The sequence below is a fragment of the Phalaenopsis equestris genome, unplaced genomic scaffold (assembly GCF_001263595.1).
Source record: "Phalaenopsis equestris unplaced genomic scaffold, ASM126359v1 Scaffold000740, whole genome shotgun sequence".
Taxonomy (NCBI): Eukaryota; Viridiplantae; Streptophyta; class Magnoliopsida; order Asparagales; family Orchidaceae; genus Phalaenopsis; species Phalaenopsis equestris.
The window spans coordinates 50,459-61,367 of record NW_018165180.1 but is presented as its reverse complement, the minus strand read 5'-3'; the positions used below and the strand labels follow the sequence as shown (position 1 = coordinate 61,367).

General features: G+C 34.8%; 2 protein-coding genes and 1 long non-coding RNA gene across 4 annotated transcripts in view; 2 read left to right on the top strand and 1 right to left on the bottom strand.

Annotated features, from left to right (window-relative positions):
- The window catches only part of LOC110030553, a 23,828-nt gene extending 17,133 nt beyond the window's left edge, over nucleotides 1-6,695 (top strand). Inside the window, exon 7 of the mRNA XM_020733316.1 lies at nucleotides 6,482-6,695. Coding sequence (XP_020588975.1) covers nucleotides 6,482-6,542 — 61 coding nt within the window. The 3' untranslated portion in view covers nucleotides 6,543-6,695. The remainder of the gene's footprint in view (nucleotides 1-6,481) is intronic.
- LOC110030555 overlaps nucleotides 6,631-10,909 on the bottom strand; it is a 17,752-nt gene continuing 13,473 nt past the window's right edge. The window contains exons 2-3 of the long non-coding RNA XR_002294665.1: nucleotides 7,329-7,417; nucleotides 6,631-6,703 (exon numbers count right to left, since the gene is read on the bottom strand). This is a non-coding gene — a long non-coding RNA (uncharacterized LOC110030555). The remainder of the gene's footprint in view (nucleotides 6,704-7,328; nucleotides 7,418-10,909) is intronic.
- LOC110030554 lies at nucleotides 9,081-9,970 on the top strand. Of its 2 annotated transcripts, XM_020733319.1 has the most exons (3): nucleotides 9,081-9,401; nucleotides 9,479-9,736; nucleotides 9,825-9,970. In XM_020733319.1, the coding sequence occupies exons 2-3, from the start codon at nucleotides 9,484-9,486 to the stop codon at nucleotides 9,848-9,850; spliced, it is 279 nt and encodes a 92-aa protein (XP_020588978.1). In that variant the 5' UTR covers nucleotides 9,081-9,401; nucleotides 9,479-9,483; the 3' UTR covers nucleotides 9,851-9,970. The 2 variants fall into 2 exon arrangements, with proteins under 2 accessions (XP_020588978.1, XP_020588977.1); XM_020733318.1 differs by having other exon boundaries at nucleotides 9,081-9,736.

Sequence of the window (10,909 nt, the reverse complement as noted above, 5' to 3'; positions counted from 1 at the left end):
AAACTTTTCCAAATTAAACATCAAATTTTGTAAATAATCTAAATCTTAAAACCAGTATGCTAGAAATATATTCAACCAAATGGGCTTTAATACATAAAAAATTTTTATCGTATGGGTTGCCATCATTTGCACTATTAAGCATATTGTCTTGGAGTACAAAATGTGAATTTGTTTGTCCATGCTAAGGCAAGTATGCTACTTCCAAGCTTAAACATGGCTGAATTTTTTTTTTATTTTTTTTTTTATGAGTTATAAATGTTGTTTGTATCCAGATTTCTTTTATCAGTGAAATAATTTTTAGATTGACCGCAAGAGGTGATGTGGGATATGAAAATTATGTCCGCTCCTCAGGACTCTCCATTTAGTTTTATTTTTGTTTTGAGAGAGCTTTGGAGGTTAACTTTTTAGAAGACAGATTGGATTGTAGATGAGACATTACCCTTGCGATGGCTTTTTGATATGGGGTTCGAGGTTTCCTATAGGCGCAAGCTCTTATGGTCAATTACCCCGCATGATGATGGAAGAGTATTTTTGATTAAATCAAGTCGTTAAGAATTGAATGTTTAACATACAATATCAGCAAACTTAAGATTTTAAATTACAAAATTCATCACTTGGAAATTAAGAAGTGAATGGTGGGGAATGAAGACAAAACTTGATCAAAATCTCATGATTTCGTCTTTCCGGGCTCGCATGGTCCCTGGTCTACTTAGTTGGGGTAGGAGACCCAACTTGATAGAAGAATTTTTGTCATCAGCTACGAGTTGCATCTACCAAGAAATTTTTGTAGATTTGGGGTAGATATTTATCTAAGGGAATAAATTTAAGTCGGCTTGGGCTAACAGAAGGCTTTGTGCCAATTAATTGTACTCTTATGATTCACAACTCAAATAAAAGAAATTTTTTTAGGAACATACGGGTTGCGGTTGTGACCGTAAGGGAATAGTGTCATTTAGCTACAACCATCCAGTCATAGGGCTCTGGTTGTAACCTCTACTTTGTGGTGTCATTTGGCGGTAAAACAATGCATGCAGAGGACTTGGGTCACGTCTTTATCGGCATGCAATTACTTCTATTGTGAATATATGAATACATTTAATATGACATCAGCTCTCTGTGGGCTGAAGTCAATTAGAAATTTTACACCCTCGACAAACTGTTATGGATGCGAGATTTGATTATTTTGAAGATCCTGATTTAAAAGATTGACCTATCCGGCTGAAATCTTAGATCAACACCGCCATCATTGGGGTATTGAACATTGTATTGAACATTTTAGAGATTTTGTACTTAAAAAGAGGGGACATTTAGTTTTGTTAGTTTAAACTTTTCAGAGTTTAATTCCTTTCGACTTCTATCCTTATAGGTAGGAGGATCGAATTATGTAATTTGGACTTGTAAATTCCTATTTTAAGAATGAAACATTTATTTCAAATTCGCTAAACTCGTCAACTCTACTCCTTGCAAGTAGGATGATCGGACTAGTTAAGTAGGTTTTACGACTCTATCCTATAAACAAGACGGTCTTATTAGCCCTCGCAACATACTCAAATATAATATTTAAGCGTCCATTACATTGGTTGGAGCATATGCAAACATTTAAATTTCACGTTTTTGACTATTTTAGATGACTTTATATATCTTAAGATAATTTGTATAATTTTAATGCATGAATTGAATCTTATGTAAGATTTGAATTTATATAAATTTGCCTTATTTGAATGAATATATTGATGCATGTAGAGGTTCACTTTAAGGGTTATAAAATATAGCCTTTTGTTTGCTTATAAACATGTTGTGAATCCTGTAGCAATGACCATTAATTTAAATTTTAAGAAAACTCCACATTTGAATTATTCTTCGCCCATTGGAGCCTAAATTCGAAAATTTTAATTTTGAATTGATTTCGAAGCTCTAAGAGCCTAAGTTTGAATAGCTCAATTTCAAAATATTTTTTTAAGCTTTGGGAGCTTAAATTTTAAAGTCAAAATTTTAAATTTTTAAGCCTTGAAATTTTATGTTTTAAAAGCCTAAATATTTAAAAGCCCAAGGCCCCAATATTTTAAAGTTAAAAGACTAAAATTTTAAAAGCCCAAATCTACAAATCATTTTAAAATTAAAATAAGTGATGTTTTATTTAATTAAAAATCCAAATTTTCAAATATTTTAAAGTGATTACAAGTTTAAATCACCTTAAATTTTGACAGCCTACTATTAACCCCTCTTTGGGGCACGAGAGAATGTCAATCTTCTCAACTATCTTAAAAGACGAGATTGTTAGTGTCGTGAGATATTGTGGTCGGGAAACAAAGTATAAATTTAGTGTGCAATTTTAAAAGACACATCGGACTTTCAATGTATATGCACAAAAAGTAAGATCACAAATCAATATTTTCCGAGCAGCACTTGGTACTTGCTTTTCTCACAAATTGGTATTTTAAAATTCAAAAGTTTTAAAATTTTTTTTCAAACGAGTTCGTTGTTTTAACAAGACTTAATTTCCCCACGAACATGTACTCACGCTTCCTCGAGTGGATATTTCAAAAATCACCCCATTGTTCCAAAAATATACCTTTCAAGCTCTGATAGCATCGGCAGCGATAGTACAATAAAAGTAATAATTCATCACAGATGTTCTCTTCCTTTTCTTTTTAATTACAAAACAAAAAAAAAAAAAAAAAGAAAAAAAAACAACATAAACACCAAAAATGCCTCGGGTAAGTGCTCGAGTTGGGCAAAAATAGTCAGGCTCGGCTAATGTAATGCCCGGGCTCTAATAAGAAAGCAAAGAGGAACTCGGCTCGGTTTAGTGTGTAAGGCTTCTTGCGATTTGAAGCAGATTGGGCTCTAGGGCAGTGGAAAACGTACGTGTGGCTTTGGATCACAAGGAAGTTGCTTTGGAACGTGAGGAAGTGGCAATTCTGCGTGGGCTTCAGAAGAACGGATTGCAGTGCAAGGAGGAAGAAATGTCACAGAATTTTGTGGGCTAGCGCAGAGCAGTGGATTCGATGGAGCAGAGAGTATCGCACGTAGATGCTTCTGACACAAGGGGGTGTTGCTCGATTTTGGGTTAGGGCAACGAGGGTTGCTGAGGATTTGTGGCATGCGGGAAGTCAGGGATGAAGGTTCTATTCAGTGTTAACTGTGGATCGAACGAAACACGCAGGGAGATGTTCGACATGTTATGAAAGATGACGACAATAAAGTGAAAAAATTGAATTGAAAAATTGCAAATCAGAAAAATAACACACAGATTTATATGGTTCGACTAATTTGCATACATTTACAGAGCTGCAGAAGATTTTATTAGTTCGAGAAATTACACCGTCGAGCGCCTCGACGTTTACAAGAAAACTTATTTTCTCTTTCTCTCTTCCTTTTTCTCTCTTAGCTCTCAAGAGGACTTGCTTAGCTCTTATGACATGCCCAAAGAGGGTATTTAAAGGACGGGAGAGATAAGTGGAGAGAGGTAGGAGAGGTAGGTGAGACGCGGTATGTGAGGTTGGTAAGTCACAGGTTCTATATATTTAACAATTCTTACACTTGGAGAATGAGACACTAACTGCACCACCTACAGGCTGCATCATCTGCTGGTTGTACCGACCTTTTTTTTCAAACATGATATCCTCCACTTTCCTCCACCCTTGCAACTCTTGGCTTCTGTCTTTACACTGGAAGACCAACTGAAGTCGAACACAACTTCAATTTCTCAAACGTAACAACCTTAGTTGACATATCAGCGCCAATGTAGCCTTGTACCTCCAAGCTCTTTCCTGGGTTATTCATAAATTTGCTTACAACTCTCATTGCATGGGCAATATCCCATTTAAGCTGAAATCCTTTTTCAACAAACCTAGTCATGTATCTCTTACTGTCATCAAGCGTAGTCTTCACCCTGTACATCCACTTGTTCTGTAGTGTCTTTTTCTCTAGTGAAAGTTCTGTCAGCTCCTAAGTCTGATTTCCTGGAAGGGAATCCGTCTCCTCCTCCTTGGTCAGCTCCCACATGCTCAAATTCTCATCTTGCAAGATTTCTTTATAGCTCTGACTCGTGTGACCAAGCCTGCAATGCTGCAGATCTGTCGTGCTCTCTACAACTGTAGTAGCAACAGTATTGAGTAAACTTATAGTCATATATAATGTATTAGTTTTCTTACTCTGAGTCAGTACTAGTGCTCTTTTGGTAACCTTCCAGGTGCTATCTAAGAAAACTTCTGAATGACCACCCTCATTGAGCTGCCCAACAAAAATGAGGTTTTTCTTCAACTCAGGAACGTGCCTGACCTTTTGCAAAGTCTATTAGCTCTCGTTAGAGAGTGCAATATTAACGTCTCTCATCCCCACCACGTTCAGAGTTTTTCTATTAGTCAGATATACCTTTCCAAAATTACCTGCAACATAATTTTACATTAACTTCCGGCGGGAAGATGTATGGAAGGAAGCCCCTTAATCCAGTATCTAGTCATCAACATAATTGTGAATTGCCACCAATAGTGCATCATATATTTCTTCAGTCATAACATTAGCTATCATTTTCCTTCTTTTTAGAATTTCTGCAGTTTCATTTTATGTGGTTAGCCTTGCAACAATTCTAGCAAGTTGTCTGCTGACCAGACTTTGATTTGATCTTCCTCTGTTTGAGTTTCTGTCCTGTGATCACCCTCTGGAATCAAATTCAGTGTCGAACTCGAACCCGAGGTCTCGCCGGAATCTTTCCTGTGCACCTCCTTAGCTAAAATCAACTCAGGAATATCATCATATTTCAGTTTAGATTTATCTGCAGAATTGATAACTGTCATTCTCATGACTTCCCAACTATTTGACAACGAAGCCAACAAGATTCCAACATATTCCAACATTCTCATGCCCATTGTTAATGTTGTGGGTAACGAACCTTGACAGGGTTAATCGAATAACCACCAGAACCTGTCGATTTAACATATTCCATTTTGTCTCGTCCATCTTTTCTGGTCGTTTTTCCAGTAACGGAAAATGAAGTTTCTTCTCATAAAGATATCATTTGTCTGTGTCATTGAACTTCTTGATCCCTGATGCCATCACTTTGTCTTCGTCCATCGTTTTCTTTTAGCCTCGAAAAAAATCTCTGATACCAATTGTTATGAAAAATGATGACAATAAAGTGAAAAAATAGGATTGAAAAATTGCAAATCAGAAAAATAACATACAGATTTGCGTGGTTTAGCTAATTTTCCTACGTCTGTAGGGCTGCAGAGGATTTTATTACTTCAAGAAATTACACCGTCGAGCTCCTCGACATTTACAAGAAAACTTGTTCTCTCTCTCTCTCTTTGCTCTCAAGAGGACTTAACTTGGTTCTTATGACAGGTCAAAAGAGACTATTTAAAGAAAATGAGAGAGAGGTAGGAGGGAGAGAGGTAGGTGAGACGCGATATGTGATGTAGGTAAGTCATATGCTCCATATATTTAACACGACAAGGCTCGCCCAAGAGACGGAGTAGGTGAAGTGATCGCGGCTAAGGAGGATATTCAATTATGTGGTGTATGAAGTTAGGGAAGACATTTTGCAGGAATTGAAGGACTACAACATAGTAATTTTGAAGCGCTCGATTTCAAACAGGAGAGGTGCTGGCTACTTCAGACAACAGAGACGAAGCAAAGGATTCACATGATTGGGAAGACAGGGACGACAGTGTGTAGAGCGGGTGGCTATTCCAATGGGTTAAGGAGGTGCAACAGAGAAGGACGATCAAGTGAGGGCTTTTTTTGACGTGCGTGAGACAACATAAACAAGAGATGAGCGTCACATATTAGGGCAGAGCGGAAGAAACGGTGTGGTCTTGCGTGTGTGTATCGATGGGCAAAGGGTCGAGTGGCGTGCATATAGTAAGAAAAATGGAAACGATTTTTAAAAGAATGATAAGTCTTATGATTCTGTTGCGATCGAGAGAGAGAACAGTGAAATGAGAGAGACACTGGAGAGACGAAGGGTGCATTTGTTTCAGTTATGATTGTAGAAAAGTTGGGTACAAAGTTGTTGTTCAGAAGCTGGTGTTTTGGAAGCAATTGTTCTGTTTCAAAAACACAGTTGTAGGTGTTGTTTGTTGGCAAATGACTGTGATACTCAGTCGTTAACACAATTTTATGTGAAAAATATGGTTTTAGAAGTGTTGCATGCGGAATAAATCCAATATGAATTTATCAAATTATTATCATTCACAACGCCATAAGAGAATTCAAGATGAAATAGTAACCGAATTTTATACTCGCAAATTAACCTTACAAATATAAGTTCAACATAAACTGCATTTCAACTAAAAAGTTGAGTTTTCAATCACTTCGAATTATCAAGGGCGCCCCACAAAGTATAAATATGGCACAAAAGATTAGAAAATGAAAAAACAAAAGTAAAAATTATCTTCCAAGGTATCTGATGGATTTTTTCTTATATGCCTTTAGTTTTTTTCTTAGCTCTCTGTCTCTTCTCTTTCATGTTAGTTAGATTTCAGTATAATCCACAAATGAAATGGGATCCAAGGACATGTATGGTAAAGATATTTTAAATCGGTGAGCTTGGAGTTTGCATCAGATCAGCATCTCATCCACATTTATGTTCCATAAATGCCCGAACTGTTCGTTACCCGATTATTATCCCAGACGAAAGCTCTTCCATTTATAGTCATTGGTCCATGAAAGAAACTCGGCATGCAAGTTCTGGAAGACCCTATGCAATGCGAGTTCACAAGATGTTAAGAAAGTGAGAGTTGGACATATACCATTGATTTACTTTTAGATTTGTGCTGATGTAAATACAGGAGACAGCTGAACATTTGACAGGACTGAGACTTTCTTGTCCAATTTTCATAAAATTTAATGAAAAAAAATACGAAATTTTTGTAATATTTAGAATGTAATAGCTATATTAAAATTATCCTCTATTTTTTTTTTTATCAAAACTGAAAAACATGATAGATTTAAAATTTATATTTTTGTGTACATTTTATTTTTGAAAAAATAATGATAAATCACAAAATGTTTATTTCAAATTCATCTATTTGGCAAAAAAAAAAAAAAAAAAAAAAAACCCTTTTTTCTAGAAAACTAATTCAGCACGCCAAAAAGTTTTTTCAAACATGCCCTGTTTTGGAAAAAATATTACATCAAGAGTGCTGATGCATCAGTACTCCAATGGTGGTGTGCGCGCCACGGTGGGATCATTGCATACGTGACATCCCACCATTAGAGTACTGACAGAGGTAATATTTTTTCCCTGTTTTGACCTAAAATGTGTAAACATTTTGGTTTGAAAATAAAAAGAAAAATCCTACCATACTGATTCAAATGCTCACCTTGTCCGGAAGCGCACGTCCCACCTTACCTCAAGAAAATTATATTTAAATCCTTGCAAAATTGACTTGATTTATTGCTGTATTGTTCTCTATATGAAAAAAAAATACAAAAAAGTCAGCAATTGAATAAATTAACAGAGTTATTGATGCCACATTTTGATCTTTCATTCCAAATGACAATTGGTGAAATGGACAACTTGGGGCGACCGTGACTGAAAACTAGCCGCCAGGAAAAAAAAAAATTATTTCAGGACTTCTCTGGTCATGGATAAATACAGCACGAGTCAAAACATTGTATCTGAAGAAAAGGAAGATTTACATGCATACCGCTTAATTCTTATGTATTTACATATCTCTAAGTCTGAACTTCAATTTTTACATATAATCCACCTTACCGATGCATGAAAATGGTGTATCCATCTTTAAAAGCTGAAATAGAGATATTTTTGATGTGATGTGAAATATTTGGATGATATAAATTGGATGTTGGGTTCTAAATTGTTCTTTGTGAACAAGTCCCAAGAGTTTAGGATTGAGTGAAGGAAGGAAGATAGAAAGAGAGTATAACTAGTCATGAGTTTCGTGTAGAGAGAATTGGCAATCGTCTCTTTTTTAGTATTTTTGTCTCCTATTTATAGGAGCGTAATTTGTACAATTACTGAAAAGAGATGACGGTTATGAAAGCTGCTCTTAATACAATGAATATTCTTATGAATCATATGGATTTCATAACATATATGAAGTATACAATTTGAATTTTAATATGACAGTAATTAGTCGATTCTTGCTTGAATTTGGTCGATTGAGACGACCAGTTGAGTGAGGCACTTGGTCAAATGTTGATCTCATCTGCAGCGGTAGAGGGAGGTCGATTGGTTAGCCGCGATCAAGGATTCTCATAGACGCCCCGGTCGGTCGAGATTGTCGACGTGGTCTGCAGTTTGGATCACTTGACAAAGTGTGTCGACCGATTCTTGACGATGAAGTTGGCAATAAGATAGTATAACGTCTTGGTTGTCTGGTCTTCATCTACGTTGTTCAAAGGATTTGAGATTAGTGCTTAAAATTATGGTGTATACAATAAGAAACTAAATTTTAGTGTCATATATGTACATACATAGGATTGAGTGGCATGCATCTAAATGCCCCCATTTAGTTATTTTTTAATTAGCAGTGTTAAATTATAAAATACGAGAACAATAAGCTTTTATTCCACTAAGTTGGGTCGGCTACATGAATTATTTATCTTCATTGCATCCTATTGAGTGTCAAATTTTCATTTAGTTTTAACAAATTAAAATCATTTTTTATACAATATGACCAAGTCTTTTTAGGTCTACCTCTCTTTCTTAACATAATTCAAATCTAATGTGTAAAACATCTACTCTGTTAACATGATCATCAGATATGACAGCAATATAACATTTGGTGTTTTTTGCATACTAATCATGTTAACAGGATCATCAGATACGACAACAATATAACATTTGGTGTTTTTTGCATACTAATCATCTAAAACATTAAATATAACATTTCAGCTGACCAAACATTTACTCAAAATCTTCTTGATTTGGTTTAGGAGGGTGATTGTATTAAAAAAAAAAGTGATTAAAAGACTATATTTAATATGTAATCTTATACAAAATGTCATATTGTTTTTGAGAAATGTAAAAATATAAATACAATTTTTATTTTATAAAATTAAATTACCTTTTAACTATTTTTTATTTGATATGAAAGATTTATATGATATAAATAAATTTATTTAAGTTCAATTACATATTCCCACAAGAATATGCAAATGCTGTCTAATTTATATCCTCCATTATGAAAGAAAATAGTATGCCTACATACAAACGATGACGTCATACTATCCATTTGGCAGCATGACGTGAGTATCTTCTACCAACCATCTTATATATTGAGATAGACTCGTAGGCATTAGAGCCAATTAATTTATCCTTCCTTTCTTAAAGGTATATATTTAATTTTTTTCCTCTTTTCCTTCGTCTTTTTCAAAGTAGTAGTAACTCAGGAAGACAACAACTAGGCAGAAACTTCTCCCTTTCACAAGTAATCTCCCTCTCCCTAAATTAACCTCCTTATTTTCCTTCTTCCAACCTTCAAAGAACTGAAATTTCTCTCTCTAGGACCAATGGAGGAGGGGTGTGAAGGGAAGAAGATACCAGTAGCAGTTATCCTTCTCTTCCTCCTATCAACGGTCGCCGGAGCGCTGCTGCTGATTTGGTGGAGCTTAAAATTTCAGGAATCCAAGGATCAGCTATGGATGGTACCAGTCAGCTTCGTCTTTCTCGGCTCCCCGGTCGTCTCCGGCTTCTCGTTCTTCGCCTCCGGCCATAATCGAGATAGCCTCCAGTTTCTCTATAAGGGGCCGGTTTTGGCTTCAGGTACGTCATAACAATAAACCCAATTAATCTACAATTTATTATTGCTTTGCTTTCATTGACTTAATTCGGATTTCTTTCGATTTAATAGACTGTAAGGAGAAGATTTTGGTGTGAAGGTGGACTGATGTTATGAGATGGGCGAAGCTCATAGATTTTTGTATTTTATATTCTGTAAATACTGGTTTACAATGGTGTAGATTGGGGTTAAGCTGCTTGGTGCTTGTTATGATAGAGCAGGGCTGTTTTTAATGTTTAATAATATATATATATATATATATATATATATGTGTTAGATATGTATATCCAGAAGAAATAGGTGGTATGCAAATTTTTTTATTTATAAATCACTTGTAATGTTTCATCTATTTTTTTTTAATTCTAACACAAATATTAAAATTCATGACAAAATTCCAACCCATATTTTTCAATTTTATGAGATTTTAAATGATTTAGTCGTGCCAGGCGTAAATTTGTCAAACTCGATGGTATAAAAAATCAGCTGGATAGTTAATTTTTCAATAGTTTAGATTCTCTATTTAATTATCCTTATATAGGAGACTATATTTTGACGCAAGAACAAAATTTTAATAGTTTTATATGACATCATAAAACATGACTCGTCAAAAAATAAATTTGAATAATAATAATAATATATTCGAGACGGGAATAAGAAACTTCTGTTTGGAGCTTAGCCTGAAACTTTTAACACAATTTGCTTCAGAAGTTTAATGATTGGACGATACGTGTCAAGTGGACCCTACCGTAATACATTGATATTAGCAAGTGTAAAGAATGGTGGGACCCACTTAAAATGTGGCACCCTACCATTGAACTCCGACCGCATACGGAGTCCTTATGTAATATTTTTTTCGAATCAAAATTTTTTTAAATTAAAATTTGACAATATATTAAAAATTATTAATATTTAGCTGAGAAAATGCAAAATAATAAATAATCATTATATTATATATTATACTTATTTTAAAACTATTCAAGCTTATCTAAATTAGATTTGGTTAGGATAATTAAGTTCTAAATCTCAAAGAATTGCATTACGCTAATTTCAAATCAAATTTAACAATTTTCAAAACCCCTCATAATTTGTATAAGAATATCCGGATATAATTAAAAAGAAAAAAGAAAAAAGAAAAGGGAGCTGCGTGAGGAATTGGG

Coding starts and splice junctions, on each gene's coding strand:
- LOC110030554 (XM_020733319.1), top strand. CDS start 9,484: ATGGAGGAGGGGTGTGAAGGGAAGAAGATACCAGTAGCAGTTATCCTT. Junction 9,737..9,824: donor GGGGCCGGTTTTGGCTTCAG/GTACGTCATAAC, acceptor TCGATTTAATAG/ACTGTAAGGAGAAGATTTTG.